Source organism: Otolemur garnettii, unplaced genomic scaffold, assembly GCF_000181295.1.
Source record: "Otolemur garnettii isolate 467f Iridium unplaced genomic scaffold, OtoGar3 scaffold00052, whole genome shotgun sequence".
In the NCBI taxonomy this organism is placed as follows: domain Eukaryota; kingdom Metazoa; phylum Chordata; class Mammalia; order Primates; family Galagidae; genus Otolemur; species Otolemur garnettii.
In genome coordinates this window covers 3,166,909-3,185,944 of record NW_003852447.1, presented here as the reverse complement: position 1 = coordinate 3,185,944, position 19,036 = coordinate 3,166,909, and the positions used below count along the sequence as shown (strand labels likewise).

The 19,036-nt window shown below is 40.0% G+C and overlaps 1 protein-coding gene across 1 annotated transcript in view; it reads right to left on the bottom strand.

The window, feature by feature from the left end:
* The window catches only part of RALGAPA1 (Ral GTPase activating protein catalytic alpha subunit 1), a 224,124-nt gene that overhangs the window by 192,295 nt on the left and 12,793 nt on the right, over positions 1-19,036 (bottom strand). The window contains exons 2-3 of the mRNA XM_023514391.1: positions 4,685-4,795; positions 4,043-4,092 (exon numbers count right to left, since the gene is read on the bottom strand). Of these exons, the coding sequence (XP_023370159.1) occupies positions 4,043-4,092; positions 4,685-4,795 (161 nt within the window). The remainder of the gene's footprint in view (positions 1-4,042; positions 4,093-4,684; positions 4,796-19,036) is intronic.

The following is a 19,036-nucleotide window of genomic DNA, read 5'->3' as shown; positions in this document are numbered from 1 at the left end:
CGCCTAGCCATTTTTTGGTTGCAGCCATCATTGTTGTTTGGCGGGCCCGGGCTGGGGATTTGAACCCGCCACCTTAGGTGTATGTGGCTGGCGCCCTAGCCGCTTGAGCCACAGGCGCCGAGCCACCTTATTATTTCTTGAGTATTTTTCCATCAATGTTCTCTAAAAGTAGAGGTCACATACTATTTTCCTATTATTGGGAGAAAAATATCAGCACAAATGTTAATTAAATTTTTTCAAAAGCTGAAAATGTTGTAGGTAACATCTTTTTTCTAGTAAAATTTAGTGATCCCTTAAAGACAAACATATTTCTAACAGTAACAAACAATCAGTATATATTACATATAATCAATATCATTTATTTTATTTATTTAGTTTTTTTAATGAGACAAAGTCTGACTCTGTGCCCTGACTACAGTACTGAGTGCTGTGGCATCACAGCTCACAATAACCTCAAGCTCTTGTACTCAAGAGATCCCCTTGCCTCAACCTCTTGAGTAGCTGGAACCATAAGCACCCGCCACAACACCCAACCAGTTTTTCTATTTTTAGCAGAGACAGGGGTCTTGCTTTTGCTCAGGCTGGTCTAGAACTTCTGAGCTCAGGTAATTACCCACCTTGGCCTCCCAGAGTACTAGGATTTTTTTTTTTTTTTTTTTTTTGCAGTTTTTGGCCAGAGCTGGGTTTGAACCTACCACCTCCGGCATATGGGGCTAGCGCCCTACTCCTTTGAGCCACAGGTACCATCCAAGATATTATTTTTTAACAGAGGAAATACCCTGAAAGAGCTTCTAATAAGTAATCAAACATCTTAGTTTTCTGAATATAAGGCAAGCATGAACTTTTAAAGGAATACTTTCCAGGAATCACACTATCTTGCAATAGATATTTTCATTCTTTCTCAAAACATCTGTTTCACTATTTCCCTTGTAAACAGTTGATGCAAACACTTGGGGGGGGTTAAGTATAAGTAAATATCAGGGGACATGACTCATGAAATGCAGAACAGATAACATTAATTACTGTTGTCTGCAACTGAAAAACAACAAGACAACAAATTTCTGGATAGGCACAGTGACTCATGCCTGTACCCCTAGCACTTTGGGAGGCTAAGGTGGAGGATCACTTGAAGCTAGGAGTTGGAGACCAGCCTGCGCAACAGCAAAACTCTATCTCTACAAAAAATGTAAAAATTAGCCAGGTGTGGTGGTGCACACCTGTAGTTGCAGCTGCTGAGGCAGGAGGACTGCTTGAGCCCAGGAGTCTGAGGTTGCAGGGAGGTATGGTAATGTAACCGAAACCTAGTCTGAACAACAGAGCAAAATCCTGTCTCGAAAAATATTTCCTTCTTTTTTTTTTCCCTTTGCAGTTTTGGCCAGGCCAGGCTTGAACCTACCACCCCTGGTATATGGGGCCAGTGCCCTCCTCCTTGAGCTACAGGTGCTGCCCAAAAAGTATTTCTTTCTTTCTTTCTTTCTTTTTTTTTAAGAGACAGAGTCTCACTTTATCACCCTCAGTAGAGTGTCATGGTGTCACAGCTCATAGCAATCTCCAACTCCTAGACATAAGTGATTCACTTGCCTCAGCCTCCTGAGTAGCTGGGACTGCAGGTACCCGCCACAACGCTCAGCTATTTTTTAGTTGCAGTTTGGCTGGGGCCAGATTCGAACCCGCCACCCTCAGTACGTGGGGCCAGCACCCTACACACTGAGCCACAGGCGCCGTCCCCCCACAAATATTTCTTTTTTAATCTATGACTGGATCAACAGCTAAAAGAGGTATCAACAGGTTGTTCAAATTCTCCTGAACAGTGTCAAATACTCAAAATACAAAAGAACATCTCTCTCTCACCCTCCATTCTCTTCTCTTTTCTCTCCTTAGTGCCGCTCTGCAGCCTCCCTCCCTCGCCAATAAAGACTTTTTGTACAAGCAAAAAAAAAAAAAAAAAAAAGAACAAATTATCTTTAATGATCAACTGACAGAAGAGCTCAAGCTTTCTGTGGTTTATCTTACAAAGGTACAAGTGAATCTTTCTATGAGTAGAATATGAACGTTTTAACACAATAACTAAGAAAATGACATGAAGGCTATGTTAACCAGTTTGATGGAAGTGTTTCGGATTGTGTGTGAAAACATCACACTGTACCCCAGAAGTGCATTAATGTACACAGTTACCATTCAATAAAAAGAAAAAAGAAAGAAAAAGAAAATGATTTCTTGGCTCGGCGCCTGTGGCTCAAGTCCCTAAGGCGCCAGTCACAAACATCTAAGGCGGTGGGTTCAAATCCAGCCTGTGCCACCAAACAACAATGACAGCTGCAACCAAAAAATTGCCAGGCATTGTGGCAGGCACCTGTGGTCCCAGCTACTTGGGAGGGTGAGGCAGGAGACTTGCTTAAGCCCAGGAGTTGGAGGTTGCTGTGAGCTATGATGTCACAGCACTCTAACCAAGGGGACAGCTTGGGGCTCTGTCTCAAAAAAAGAAAATGATTTCTTTAAAATAACAATCTCTACTCTTTTCTACAGGTCTCTAAATTCTCGGTAAAGATCAGAATACCCCATGATTGTTTACTTTGAAAGAGAGAATAAAGAACAAGGGGTTATTTTTAAAGGAGAACACAAAAGGGCCTTAATTTTTATGAGTATGCTACAAAGAACAAACAAATTTTAGTAGAACATCTAATTTTGCTCATCCACTTATGAACCATGAAAGGTTTAACATTTATAAAGACTTGCCCCACCCCAATCCAAACTAATGCAAAATTATTTTTAAAACATGTAAGCCTAGACTCAGTGCCCATAGCACAGTGGTTAGGGCACCAGCCACGTGCACCGAGGCTAGTGGGTTCAAACCCAGCCGGGGCCAGCTAAACAACAATGACAACTACAACAAAAAAATATGTTGTGGTAGGCACCTATAGTCCCAACTACTTGGGAGGCTAAGGCAAGAGACTGGCTTAAGCCCAAGAGTTTGAGGTTTCTGGGAGCTGTGATGCCACAGTACTCTACAGAGAGCAACACAGTGATACTCTGTCTCCAAAATAAAAGTAAGCCTATTTTATACAAGTTTGAAATAAAAACCAGTTAAGCCAGAAATGATAAATCCCCTAGGCTTATGAGAGTTATATGAATATACCCTGTCAGGAAAGATGTTTTGGAGTCAAAACAAAAACAAAGAAATTCTCCATTTGTGTAAGTCTTTCAAATTAAAATTTTTGTTGTTTGCAAACACAATGACCATCACATTGATTCTGTGGCGTTAAATGCATAAAAAGATAATTCTATTAAAAAAATATAAAATCCATGGGCGGCACCTGTGGCTCAGTGGGTAGGGCGCCCGCTCCATATACCAAGGGTGGCGGGTTCAAACCCGGCCCTGGCCAAACTGCAACGACAAAAAAAATAGCTGGGCGTTGTGGCGGGTGCCTATAGTTCCAGCTACTCGAGGGGCTGAGGCAAGAGAATCACCTAAGCCCAAGAGCTGGACATTGCTGTGAGCTGTGATGCCATGGCATTCTACCGAGGCACAAAGTAAGACTCTGTCTCTAAAAAAATCCAGTGTGGCATATTTTTAGGTTAGAAATTTAGATTTAGGCTGGTTGCAGGGGCTCACTCCTATAATCCTAGCATTCTGGGAGGCTGAGGTGGGTAGACTGCCTGAGATCAAGAATTCAAGACCAGACTGAATAAGAGTGAGACCCTCTCTCTACTAAAAAATAGAAAAACTAGCTAGGCATGGTGGTTTCTGCCTGTAGTCCCCGCTACTTGGAAGGCTGAGGAAAGAAGTTCGCTTGAGCCCAAGATTTTGAGGTTGCTGTAAGCTATGATGCCAGGGCACTCTACCCAGAGCAACAAAGTAAGACAGTCTCAAAAAAAAAAAAAAAAACAACAACAACAACAAAAACCCCTTAGATTTAGTTTTTGGAAAGAGTTATAGATTCACAGTTTTTCACTGTATTTTTAATAATTTTCATATATTCCTTGTGTGCTCTAACAATTATTTTTAAAAGAAAGAAAAAAGTTAAGATTCAGAGGAACTTACCTCAAATATAAAAAGTATAGCATCCAATTCTTCCCTTTGAGACTTGTGACCTAAAATATTTTTACAGGAAAGTATTTAAAACATGTCATTCTGTCCTCATTGTTAGCAATCATTTAATAAGCTTACGATATTTCCAGTACATTTTTTCAATGATTCTTTAGTAAAATATTTAATGCAGATTCAATTCATTATGTAGACAGTATCACAGCATCTCTCTCTATTCTTATGGGTACTGTAATTATTTAAGGTGCTACATATTTATGTCTAAAAACAAATCATGATGTAGGGTAAAGAATTTTAAATGAGCTCTGAAAATGAAAACATGAAATGACTGCTAAAATTTGACACATGCTTCTAGGCAGAACAAAGGAGGATGAGGAAACAGATAAACTTGACCAGAGAAAAATCAAATCTTCAAAGCCTTCACAAAATAGTAAGGGTTATAATGAGAATTCATTAGTTGTCTCCCAAATATATGTCATTAGTCCTATGATAACAGTATCAGGAGCATCAAAAAGCTGCCTGACATACAGAAATAAAACAACACTAAAATCCAAATGTCCCAGAACCTTTTTTTAAGTTAATGTTTGTAACAATTATTGGAAACATCAGCATAAGCCAGGATAGATGTTAACATCTTACCTTTCTGTTTAAGACTAGCTTCAATAGTCACAAAATTTTCAAAGAAAACATAGTATATATGTGAAAAATGTTGGTCAAAAAACTGTTTAAGATCAATAGATTCTGCATTCTCTGAAAAATAAACAGAAACAGTTTTTAGTATTTATGACTCACATATGTTAAGTCATGTTTAGCAAATATTCATAGCGTCGCATTTCCTTCAAAGCCAAAGAACTACTCCTAAAATTCTATCCTATTAAAATCTTCCAAATATGTAATCATCTATCTGTATCTTTGTTCTCAAAACTTTAATCTTTACAGATTTTAGTTTTAATTTTAAAAACTTAGCCAGGCACAGTAGCTCAACCTGTAATCCTACACTTTGGGAAGTCTAGGTGAGAGGATCACCCAAGATCACCAAGACCAGCCTCAGCAAGAGTGAGACCCCGCTATACAAGAAATAATAAAATCAGCATGGTTGCATGTTCCTATAGCCCAAGAACTTGGGAAGAATTGCTTGAGCCCAGGAATCTAAAATAGGAACAACACAGAGATGGCACTTTAAACTCTGATGTTATTTAACTTTTAATAACATCTAATCTATGGAATTTTCCAAGACTATTCCTCTTTTGCTCTGCCCTCCCCAAAAAGAAGTATAGATGCCTCTCCCCTCTATTCCCTTGAATATTCCACATTTCTCTCTCATGGAATTAACAATGTCTCAGATGTCTTCTTGTCTTTCTTCAAGGACTAGTCTAGCTTCTTTAGAATAAATTGTGTCTGCCTCAGGATTCCCCAAACCTAGCAGAGTGCTGAATTAAAAATATGTATTCAAATGTGTTTTATTATTAATAAAATTGATCACTTTTGCTTTTTGTAGTTATTTCATAGCTCGGAAATTTTTACCTTGGAGAAGACTATATAACCTATCGATAGGCCTAACTAACAATACTGCTTTGACTGAAATTATTATAAAACAGGCAAATGCCACTCCTGATTCCAGATTCTATATATAACACTTAACTACCTGTGTGGCTTTTCACTAAACTAAAAAAAGACAATAATAGCTAACACAAATTAAACACTTCCTATATACTAGACACTCTTCTAAGTACTTTACAGGAATTAATTCTTATAAACCTCATAGCAACACTATGAAATAAGTACCATTACTATCTCAATTTTATAAATGAGGAAATTTAAGTACAGAGAGTATAAGTAACTTAACTATTAAGAAGCAGAGTTAGGATTTAAACACCAAGCACCCTAGATTTGATATATGCGCTCTTAATTTGTCCACCATTTGGACTTCAATGTAAGAAAACACTAGATGATTATCTGTTGTCTGCCTATAAGAATAACAGTCATCAAATCTAGTTAAATGCATTTTATAGAATATCAAAATAAAAACACACATGGCTCGGTGCCTGTGGTTCAAGCGGCTAAGGCGCCAGCCACATACACCTAAGGTGGCAGGTTCGAATCCCCAGCCCGGGCCCGCCAAACAACAATGATGGCTGCAACCAAAAAATGGCCAGGCGTTGTGGCCGGGCGCCTGTGGTCCCAGCTACTTGGGAGGCTGAGGCAGGAGACTCACTTGAGCCCAGGAGTTGGAGGTTGCTGTGAGCACAATGCCACCGCACTCTACCCAGAGGGATAGCTTGAGGCTCCGTCTCAAAAATAAATAAATAAATAAATAAAAACACACACGCCTGAGATAAACAGAAAAGTGTTCAATTTTTCCCAGAGTAGTTTAAAGAACAATAAAATAGAATAAAAGAGGAGGCTGCTACAATTACCTCTCAATTTCCTGAAATTAATGTTCCAAACACAATGTCACAGGAGAAAGAAAATGAAAACAACAACTAGCAAAACAAAAACTCAAAACAAAACAAAAGCACATGGGAACCAACTCAAGATTTGCAACATATTACAAGCCAAAATATTCTCTATTAATTTCCTTCCCACATAGCAAGCTAACAAAGTATGAGAACTACATACAGTAACTTGCTAATGCTAATAAAAAATGTTGGAAAAGCTAAATCAAAATTAGGCTATTTTGTACTCTATATCTATTTACAATGAATTCTTTAGCAAATAAAAACTCTTTTACAAAACGCTTTTTATAAGTCACCAAAAAAATCCCCAATTCAGCTTGGCACCTGTAGCAGAGTGGTTACAGTACCAAGCCACAAACACTGAAGTTGGCAGGTTCAAACCCAGCCAGAGGCAGCTAAAACAACAATGACAACTGCAACAAAAAGTAGCCGAGCGTTGTGGCAGGCACCTGTAGTCCCAGCTACTTGCGAGGCTAAGGCAAGAGAATTGCTTAAGCCCAAGAGTTGGAAGTTGCTGTGAGCTGTGACGCCAAGGCACTCTGCCAAGGGCCACATAGTGGGGACTCTGTCTCAAAAAAAAAAAAAAAAAATCCCCAATTCACAAAATTTACATAGAGGAGAAGAAACATAGAAAAGATAGATAAAATATAACAGGGTTTCACTTATTATAAAACAATCCTTGTGCCAAAACAGTAACAGAAAAAAGAAAAATGGAAAAGGAAGGAAATCCAGAAATAAGAGATTATGGAAATAAATCAAGTTTAAAACTCAATAACAAGTCCTATCCTTCCCAAAATAGTCCCCCTTATCCTACTGTTTCTCTTTCTGTGAATGCTCCATTACTTTACCCAATGAGTCCTTTTTACATCACATGAGCTAGTTTTTATTCTCCTACAGATATTGGATGCTCTTTAGGGACATGCCTTAACTACTTCTATAATCTTTCAAAGTTTTAACCTAGGGGAAGTGCTTTGCATATGCTAAACGATGGTAAATGCTTTCTAAAAAAAGTTTAAGGGTTCAAAATTTTTCCCTATTTTTGAAAATACAGTAAAACCTCCATAACTGACCACCTCAACTTGACCTAATTTTCATAGACTGGACATGCAACACAAGTATTCAACAGAAGTCTGACCTCCATATATTGACCACTTATGTAAGTTGTATCTTAACTACTTGGACTGTGACACACAATATTAACTTATGCTCTATAACTTGACCTGTTGAGTCCCCTCTACACCAGGAGTTAGAAGTTGTAGGCTTTGCCCCTTAATTGTATTATTTTTTTCTTTAGTATAAGCTCTCTTGTCATGTTTTATTATTATTACATGTTGGATTATACCTAATGTCCTATCATTCGTCACATATTGAAGATTTTTTCAATGTGAAGGATGGGTTTGAGTTGTAGGTACATCCCGCAATTACTGAAAAATTTTTACAATTGAGACATGTTGGCCCAAAGGAAAGAACTCAAAGAACCAACAATGAAGGAAAAGGTTGATCTACATTTTCTGGAAAGCAGCAGGCAACAGTGGAATGTTTTGGTGTTAGCAAGATCACAGCAACATCCAAAAACGTAAACATGAGTACATGGAGAGCTATAATAATGAAAGCAGAGTACTAGAGAGGAAAAGGAGGAAAATTTCCCTCAATGAAGTCAATGAAGCCACATTAAACTGGTTCAAACAAAAGAGGGCAGTTAACACCTCAATCTCCTAGCTAACGATCCCAGAAGTTGCTAAAAAAATCTGCAAAGAAATTTGGGGTGGCAGATTTCCAAGCATCAAGTGATTGGCTTGAGATATTTAAACTACAACACAAGATCTCCCAGAAAGTCTCATGTGGAGAATCCAATAAAGTTCTTTTTTTTGGGGGGGGGGGGGGGACAGAGCCTCAAGCTGTCCCCCTGGGTAGAGTGCTGTGCATTGCAGCTCACAGCAACCTCCAATGCCTGGGCTCAAGCAAGTCTCCTGCCTCTGCCTCCCAAGTAGCTGGGACCACAGGCGCCCGCCACAACGCCTGGCCATTTTTTGGTTGCAGCCATCATTGTTGCTTGGCGGGCCCGGGCTGGATTCGAACCCGCCACCTTAGGTGTATGTGGCTGGCACCTTAGCCACTTGAGCCACAGGCGCCGAGCCAATCCAATAAAGTTCTACTGGAAGTTGTGAAAGAGTTCATTAAAAAGTTCCTAAGATTGGGCAGTGCCTGTGGCTCAGTGAGTAGGGGGCTGGCCCCATACACCAAGGGTGGCGGGTTCAAACCCAGCCTCAGCCAAACTGCAACAAAAAAAAAATAGCCAGGCATTGTGGCAAGGACCTGTAGTCCTAGCTACTTGAGAGGCTGAGGCAAGAGAATCACCTAAGCCCAGGAATTGGAGCCTGCTGTGAGCACTCTACCAAGGGGGACAACATAAGACTCTTTGTCAGAATTCAAAAGATGACATCTTTACTGCTAACAAGTGCAGACTGTTTTTTAAGATGATGCCTAATAGAAGCCTCATCATGAAGGGTGACTAAGGTAAGACCACAAACTTTCCAAAGAATGTTTCATAGTTCTGCTTTGTGCTAGCTCAACCACAGAGAAATGAACTAAAGTCTTCAGTAACTAGTAAATTGGCAAAGACATGTGCATTCAAAAATGTGAAGCCCTTGGCTCGGAGCCTGTAACTCGGAGGCTAGGGCGCCAGCCACATACACTGGAGCTGGTGGGTTCAAATCTAGCCCAGGCCTGCTAAACAACAATGACAACTACAACCAAAAAGTAGCCAGGCATTGTAGCAGGCACCTGCAGTCCCAGCTCCTTGGGAGGCTGAAGCAAGAGAATCACTTAAACCCAAGAGTTTGTGGTTGCTATGAGCTGTTTAGCAGGCCCAGGCCAGGCTCGAACCAGCCAAGCCAGGTGTATGTGGCCAGCACCCTACACTACAGGCACCGCCTCCCCTTGTCTTTATTTGACTTAGCTCTAAGCTTGCCCAGCGCAACAAACTTTTCCCCTGAGGGCATTTTTCTTTCTTTCTTTCTTTTTTTTTTTTTTTTGCAGTTTTGGCCAGGACCAGGCTTGAACACGCCACCCCTGGCATATAGGGCCAGCGCCCTACCCCTTGAGCCACAGGTGCTGCCCAGGGCATTTTTCTAAAACTATAAGTGGCATATGTCAAGTTTAAAAAAAAAAAAAAAAGTCTAACACACACAAAAAAACAAGAAACTATGTGCTATGTGGAGGACAAAGAACAGTCAACAAAAGCTGTCCTGAGGAAGCACATTGGACTTGCCAAACAAATACTATAATTATCTGTTTTAAATACCTCAAAATTTACTAGAAGGATTTCCTTTAGTAAAAACTTACTAAAGGGATGGCAGAGAGTGGCTCAGGCCCATAATACTAGCACTTTGAGAGGCCAAGAGGGCCTGTGGTTGCTTGAGGCCAGAGTTTAAGATTAGCCTAAGCTAGAGCAAGATCTACAAAAAACACAAAAATTAAATAGGAGTGGTGGCACATGCCCACAGTCCCAGCTACTCAGGAGGCTGAGGATCAGTTGAGCCTAAGACTTTGAGGTGGCTGTGACCTATGATGTCCTGGAATTCTATCCAGGGTATCAGAGTGAGACTCTGTCTCAAAAAAATAAAATAAGAAATAAAAAATAAAACAAAACCATAACCCTATCTGTTGCCTACAAGACCCACACTTCATATTCAAAGACACTAAATAGGATAAAGGCAAAGGATGGAAAAGGTTATATCATACAAGTAACAACCAAACAAAAAGTGGAAACAGCTATACTAATATCTGACAAAAATTGACAGTAAGATAAAAATTGTTACAAGAGAAACAGAAGGACATTTTATAATGGTTGAAGTGTTAATCTATAACAAATCTGTAACAACTGTGAACATATACGCACCTAACAATAGAGACCCTCCTCCCTGCAAAAATGAAATCAATGCTAACAGAACTAAAGAGAGATAACAAGACAATTCAACAGTGATAGCTAAAGACTTTAAGACACCACTTTTAATCATAAATGGAACGAACCATGAGAAAGCAGTGGAAATAAAAGACCTGACACTATAATGCAACCAGATCTAACAGATATCTATTAAACACCTACCCAATGACAAAACAGTACACATTGTTTTCAAGTGCCTTAGGAACAGCACTGCACAGAAGAGACATACTCTAAGCTATAAAACAAGTTTAGTGTAATGCATTTTCCAGCACATAAAAAGTCCTGTTGTTCATAATTTAAAGTATTTATTTGCACTTGGTTGGGCGCCTGTAGTCCCAGCTACTCAGGAGGCTGAGGCAAGAGAATTGCTTAAGCCCAAGAGTTTGAGGTTGTTGTGAGCTGTGACACCACGCACTCTACCAAGGGGAACAAAGTGAGACTCTGTCTCGAAAAAAAAAAAAAAAAAAGAAAGAAAGAAATATTTGCACTATACAAAAACTTAATGTTTATAAAATGTCTGCCTACATTTGTGTTTGTCATTTTAGATTTTAAACTCCCAGAGAGCACATGTTTAATTATTTTCAGTATCAAAAAGAATGTATTTGAATGATAGGGAAATGATTTTATGCTTGAGAAATTTTCTATTTGTACATGTAAAACTAGATACAGTACTACTGTATTTTGATTACTCTATTATCCGATTATTCCATTAAAATTATACCACTTTATATTATGTAATAGTGGTATACAAATAGCTAGCTAATCTTCAACAGTGTACAGGTAAAGGTAGTATATCTGCACTAAACATCAGTAAGAGAAATACTATTAGTCTAGGAAAAGAAGATATACTTTGAAACAACAGAAGAAAAAAGCAGAGTAAGTCAGAATGGGGAAAGTTAATTAAATCATAAACATAATATGTAAATCACGTTCTCAAACTATTTGCAAAGGACCAGTTTTTGGTTTTTTAATTCCAATTCATCACAGACTAATTCTTTACAATAAATGTATTTCTAGAAAATAAAGTAAAAACCACCTGGACTGGTCTATACTCCATCCCATAAGACAGGTCTGCTAGTCACATGCTTGGATGTCACAGAATTGTCAAATTGAGATAAACTTCTCAGTATACTCAATATCTGTACCTAACTCGTGGCAGATCTGTAACAAATGGTCAGCAAATCTGTGGACCACACTTTGAGTAGGTATAGTGTTCACTATAGAAAGAAATGAACAGCAGTGTGTAGGTTAACAGTGGTGCTCCTTGATAAGCAATGTTGGAAGAAAGAAATATATTCCTGGTATCAATTCACCAATAAAACCAGGATTTCAAAAAGTAGATGATAAAGAAGTAGCATCATCTCCATTTCTGAAATCTTCATTAAAATCTGGTTATCAAATTTTAATAGGGGTGCCTAATCTTTTCTTTTCTACTGCACATTGGAAAAAGAAGAGCTATCCTGGGCTACGCATTAAATACACAAACATAATGAAAGCTGAGGAGCAAAAACAAGGTCCATGCACAATTCTTACAATATCCAACACCACAGATAAGCAAAAGAGTCCTCAATAATCTGCATACAGAGGGGCAGCATCTGTGGCTCAAAGGGGTAGGGTGCCAGTTCCAAGGAGTAGGGTGCCAGTCCCATATGCTGGAGGTGGTGGGTTTAACCCTTGCCCTGGCCAAAAACTGCAAAATAATAATAATAATAATCTACATACAGGTTGGACACCCCTGTGTCTAAAATATCCACAGTATCACCCACAAAACTCATTCCTTTCTATATTTACCATCCTATTAATGCATAATTTCAATGTTGAAGCGGAATATCTTTTTTTTTTTTTTTTGAGACAGAGTCTTACTGTCTCCCTCAGTAGAGTGCTGTCAAATCACAGCTCACAGCAACTTCCAACTCCTGGGCTTAAGCAATTCTCTTGCCTCAGCTTCCCAAGTAGCTGGGACTACAGGCGCCCACCACAATGCCCAGCTATTTTTTTGTTGTTGTTGTTTTTGCTGTAGTTGTCACTGTTGTTTGGCAGGCCCAGGCCAGGTTCAAAAATTGCCAGCCCTGATGTATGTGGCCAGCGCCCTAGCTGCTGAGCTACAGGCACTGAGACAAGTGCAAATGAATACCTTAAATTATGAACAACAGGATTTTTTATGTACTGGAAAATGCATTACACTGAGCTTGTTTTATAGTTGTTGTTGTCATTGTTGACGAGTAGGCAGGCCCTGGCTGGAGTCAAACCCACCAACCCCAGTGTATGTGGCTATCGCCATGACCACTAAGCTACAGGTGTCAAGCCTGAATATCTTTATTTTTTATTTTTATTTATTTATTTATTTTTTTGAGACAGAGCCTCAAGCTGTCCCCCTCGGTAGAGTGCCATGGCATCACAGCTCACAGCAACCTCCAACTCCTGGGCTCAGCTAGTCTCCTGCCTCAGCCTCCCAAGTAGTTGGGACCACAGGCGCCCACCACAACACCCAGCTATTTTTTTGGTTGCAGCCATCATTTTGTTTGGCGGGCCCAGACTGGATTTGAATCCGCCACCTTAGGTGTATGTGGCTGGTGCCTTAGCCACTTGAGCCACAGGCACCAAGCCTATCTTTATTTTTTAAAAGCTTAGAAATCCACTGCCTTCCACTTTCCTGTATGAGTCTTCAGGAACTTTCCTATATAAGTCTTTCCCTCTCACATGAGTCTGTGATCTTACCATTCACCCAAACCACTCTTCCTTCACTTCTATTTAATCATCTTTCAAGCACAGTTCAAGTGCTCCTAGCCCTGTGAATCTTCCTAGGCCACTCATTTAGATAAGCTTCTTCTCTTTTATACTCACATTTCACATTTGACATATAATTCTCTTTTACTAGACCAAATCCTCTACTCTTTTGCAGTTACCTAAAACCTAGCAAAGTACTACAATTAGTTATTCAAATGGTTTCTCAGATCCATCATTTTCAGATTTCCAAATAGATTTAAGCATAAATTGGAGTTTATTTTTCCTAAACACATTATAAGAACAAGTACATCTAAGAGAAGTGGCTTATCTAATAGTAACAACCTGTTTGCCTCCAGAAGGCCTTAAAAATATTTGATGGAAAAAGGAAGATGACTGGGAAACTTGAAGCTGCAACCAATTTACAAGAATTCAGACAATGACAAATTTTTGTAATGCAAACACAGTCTTTACCCTGGCAATTCTATTTTAGGCTTGGATGGAGAGGGAAAGAGTAATAATTACTAGGGGACTTCCTTGCATTTACTTTAAATAAAAGGCCAACAATGAATTTTACTTCCTTTCATTCATTTACTTCTCCCTTGTTTTCTATAACATATAACTTTTCAATAATTTCTAATTTGCCAATTATTAACAAACTAGAGACTTAGACCGAAATCAGAATCTGAGACTAAAGTATAGCATCATCATCATCAAGATTATTCAGGGGGTTCTCCTTAGTTTCTCCTTTGTTTGTTTTTGAAAGACAGTCTCACTGTGTCGCCCTGGGTAGAGTGTCATGGTGTCATAGCTTACAGCAGCCTCAAACTCTTAGGCTCAAGAGATCCGTTTGCCTCATCCTCTTGAGTAGCTGGGACTACAGGTACTAGTAGTCATAAAGCCCACCTAGTTTTTAGTAGAGATGGGCACTCTTGCTCGGGTCAGTATTAAACTCCTGAGCTCAAGCAATCTACCCACTTTGGCCTCCCAGAGTGCGAGGATTACAGGCATAAGCCACCGCACCCAGCCTGCTTGATGATTTTAAAAGACTCTCTGAGAGGACTACAATAATTAGGATTATTATGTACTTTGTTTGCTTATCTCTGGTGGTATTTACCACAAAAATTATGCATGGACTTTTTTCTTTTTTGGCTCATCAGCTTTCATTCGTGTTTGTGCATTTCATGTGTGGTGAAGACAACCCTTTTTCTAATAAGGCCCCAAGAAGCTAAAAGGTTGGACATCCTTACTTTTAGACAAAGCTTCATTTAACTAATCAAAAACAGAGTCTTTAAACCCACCTACAACCTGTAAGCCCCATGCTTTAAGATGTCTCACTTTTTCAGGCCACACCAATGTATGCCTTCAATATACTAATTTATAACTCTATGTGTAAAACCCATACAACCAAACCATAACCTAACCACAGCAAGTCCACTTGCTCAAGGCTTCTTCTTGGGCATGCCTCCAGACTATCGTCCTCAAATTGGCTCACTATAAATCTCTTTAAATTATTTTACAGAGTTTGGCTTCTTTTCCATTGACTCATGTAAAAAATTCATGTTTTTTCAAATACATGTTGCATCATGGAACCAGGGCAGCAGAGACAGCTCAAAATACCAACAAAGTGTTTGGGAAGATGTGGTTAATGAACAAATATCATGTCAATGGTTTGAGAAGTTCCATTCTGGTTATTTTAATCTTGAAAATGAGCCACATGCATGACCTGAGACCATGATGGAAAATGATGAGCTGAAAGCTATAGAGGAAGCAAATCAATCTCAACCTATGCATGAATTAGCATAGGTTTGATGTTACTATTCCAACAACACTGGACCATTTGAAACACATTAGCAAGGTAAAGAAGCTGGATAGATAGGTTCCACATGAATTAAACAAGAAATCAGAAGAGAAAACAAACTATTTCTACACCAATCGCAAGCTTTCAGCACAAAAGCTGGATAAAAATGAAGTGCCAGAACACAAAAACCAAGCATTCATCAAAAACGCTAATAGTGTCTGTTTGGCGTCCAGTGCTGCTATTATCCACTACAACTTGATGAAACCCGGTCAGTCAATTATAGCAGATGTCTACTACAACCAAGTGAATGAAATGATGCAGATTCTTGCAATTCACATACAAGCTAATCCTCTTGAAATTGCCCCTTACAAATCAACAAAGGGGTACAAGGCAAGAACTGAGGTAAGGGCCTAAGATGCTGCAAAGGCACAGGTCTACCTAAAAAATAATGATAATGACCATGTCTATAATTGCTACTCTGAAGTCACACAGCTGGTGGTCATAAAGATTCTTAACTTTCTCCATAGATACCTTTTCAAAACCTAAAGGTAGTTTTGGAGATATATCCCAGGGCCCACATTCCAGTGGCCTGGCTGATCCACCCAGACCAATGCCCCATACCAAGAAACTAATCCAACTGGAATTGTGACTCCAAGCCAGAAACCAACTCAACACAAAAGATGATTTCCATACCCCTATAATTTTGCCCCAAACCTAACCAATTAACAAACCTAACTGCCTAATCCTTTGCCTGCCAAACTGTCTTTAAAAACCTAGTCTTCCAAATTCTCAGGTAGGAGATTTGAGAAATTCCTCCCATCTCCCCACTTAGCACTCTGTGGAATGAACTTTGTTCACTACAACCCTGACTGCCTCACTGTATTGGCTCTTCTCTGTGCAAGGGGCAATACAACCTGGTTGGGTGGCAACTCTTACAAGTCACTGCTCCACCACGAAACGTTACACAAACAACATTGCTCAAAGTAGAGAAACTGGACTTGGAAACTGTCATCCACTGTATTCACAAGACATTGTACTAATTAACTGTCACTTCTTCCAGGCTTTGAACCACTTCTTGCAAGGAAAAATATTCAATTCTTAACAGGCTGTGGAAAATGCTTTTTGCAATTTCATCATCACACACTCTCCAGGCTTCTCTGCTACTGGTATAAACAAGCTACTGTTAAGATGGCAAAAGTAGGTCAGGCACAGGGGCTCATGCCTGTAATCCTACTCTGGGAGACCAACTTGGGAGGATCCTTGAGCTCAAGAGTTTGAGACCAGCCTGAGCATAGTGAGACCCCATCTCTACTATAAATAGAGCCTCCTGTAGTCCCACCTATTCAGGAGTTTGAAGTTGCTGTAAGCTAGGCTGACACCATGGCATTTTAGCATGGGCAACAGAGTGAGACTCTATCTCACACTCACACACACACAAAGATGGTAAGACTGTTAATAGTTGAGGTGCATACTGATTAATCGTATTACTTCTTATTTGAGATATGAAGAACTAAACATCTGTTTTGTTTTCTTGAGACAAAGTCTCACTCTGTCATCCTGGGTAGAGTGTCATGGCATCATAGCTCACAGCAAACTCAAACTCCTGGGCTCAAGAAATACCCTTGCCTCATCTTCCCAACAAGCTGGGACTACAGGCCCCTGCCATGACACCTAGCTAGTTTTTCTTTCTTTTTTTTTTTTTTGTTGCAGTTTAGCCAGGGCTGGGCCTGAACCCACCACCCTTGGTATATGGGGCTGGCACCTCACCCTGAGCCACAGGAGACACCCTAGTTTTTCTATTTTTAGTAAAGACGGGGTCTCACTCTTGATCAGGCTGGTCTTGAACTACTGACCTCAAGGGATCCTCCCACCTTGGCCACCTTGGCGTGCTAGGATTTTGGGTGTTAAACTAAACATTTGATTCAAAATCAGACATTTCAGGCTGCACCTGTGGCTCAGTGAGTAGGGCACCGGTCCCATATACTCAGGATGTAGGTTCAAACCCACCCGGGCCAAACTGCAACAACAAAAAAATAGCCCAGCGTTATGGTGGGCACCTTTAGTCCCAGCTACTCAGGAGGCTGAGGCAAGAGAATCGCCTAAGCCCAGGAGTTGAAGGTTGCTGTGAGCTGTGTGACACCATGGCACTCCACTGAGGGTGATAAAGTGAGACTCTATCTCTACCAAAAAAAACCCAACAAAACAGACATTTCATATTTAATGGCCTAATATAATAAGCAACTTAAAGAGCTTTATTACAGTTAAGTACTACCATATCGCTTTTTTTTAAACATAATTTAACTACATGCTTAGTTGAAAATGTAGGCTAGGATCATATAGTAGATTGTGCTGATTGCAGGCTAAGGATTTTGAACTTTATCCTATAAGCCATGAAAGGTTTTTGTTTTTTTTTTTTTTTTTGAGACAGAGCCTCAAGCTATCCCCCTGGGTAGAGTGCTGTGGCATCACAGCTCATAGCAACCTCTAACTCCTGGGCTCAAGCGCGTCTCCTGCCTCAGCCTCCCAAGTAGCTGGGACCACAGGTGCCCACCACAACGCCCGGCTATTTTTTGGTTGCAGCCATCATTGTTATTTGGCAGGCCTGGGCTGGATTCAAACCCGCCACCTTAGGTGTATGTGGCTGGCGCCTTAGCTGCTTAAGCCACAGGCACCAAGCCGCCATGAAAGGTTTTAAAACAGGTAGAAAAACATGCTCATTAATGTGCTTTAGAAAGACCGTTACAGCACCATGTAAGACTCAAGAAGAAACCAACTAATAAGCTGCTGCAAAAGTTTAAGAAGAACCAAAAATTTTAACTAATGGCAAAAACAGAAAAATGGAACAGATTCAAATATTATTATAAAGCCAATAAGTAACATGACTTGGCTAGGGAGGAAATCTGGCTGTCTCACAGACATTTCAAACTTTAATTCCAATATAAACTTTATTGGAAAAAAATTAACATCTATGACATTGTCAAAGATCAATGTTTCATGCCTTAGCAACCTGAAGGATAATGAGAATGTCTACCAAAACAAGACATACTGGGTGGCTCCTGTGGCTCAAGGAGTAGGGGGCCGGCCCCATATGCCAAGGGTGGTGGATTCAAACTCAGCCCTGGCAAAAAAAAAAAAAAAAGACATACTAATCACCTATTTTTCTATTTTCTCTTCAAGCTCATAGATAATATATGGACATCATAATTATCACACAAATTGTGGAAAAAATTGGAACAAAGGACAAGAATGTTTCAATCAAAAATAAACTAAAAAAACAAAGTGCTTTCTTTTCTGAGACACCAAAAAACATGTAACCTAACATGTTTCTCTTTTTACCCTAAGCTGTCAGGAAATCTAAGAACCAAATTCAATACCTTACAGTTGTAATCAGCTCATCTCTGGAACCAGATACTGTTCACTTTCTTTAAGTGATGTTGTTATACCACTGTTGTTGTTATACCACTAATTGTTCTATTCTACATTTTATTCAGTCCTATAAACCACATAAAAATCCTTCAGATGCAACAAAATCCTTAATAAACAAAATGTTAATGCAGGGCGGCACCTGTGGCTCAGTGAGTAGGGTGCCAGCCCCATATACTGAGGGTGGTGGGTTCAAACCTGGCCCTGGCCAAATAGCAAAAAAAAAAAAAAATAGCTGGGCATTGTGGCAAGTGCCTGTAGTCCCAGCTACTTGGGAGGCTGAGACAAGAGAATCACCTAAGCCCAAGAGCTGGAGGTTGCTGTGAGCAGTGTGACACTGCCACAGCACTCTACCAAGGGCGAGAAAGGGAGACTCTGTCTAAAAAAAAAAAAGTGTTGGGCGACGCCTGTGGCTCAATGAGTAGGGCGCTGGCCCCATATACCAAAGGTAGCAAGTTCAAACCTGGCCTCAGCCAAACTGCAACAAAAAATAGCTGGGTGTAGTGGTGGGTGCCTGTAGTCCTAGCTACTTGCAAGGCTAAGGCAAGAGAATCACCTAAGCCCAAGAGCTGGAGGTTGCTGCGAGCTGTGACGCCACAGCACTCTACCAAGGGCAGTAAAGTGAGACTCTGTCTCTAAAA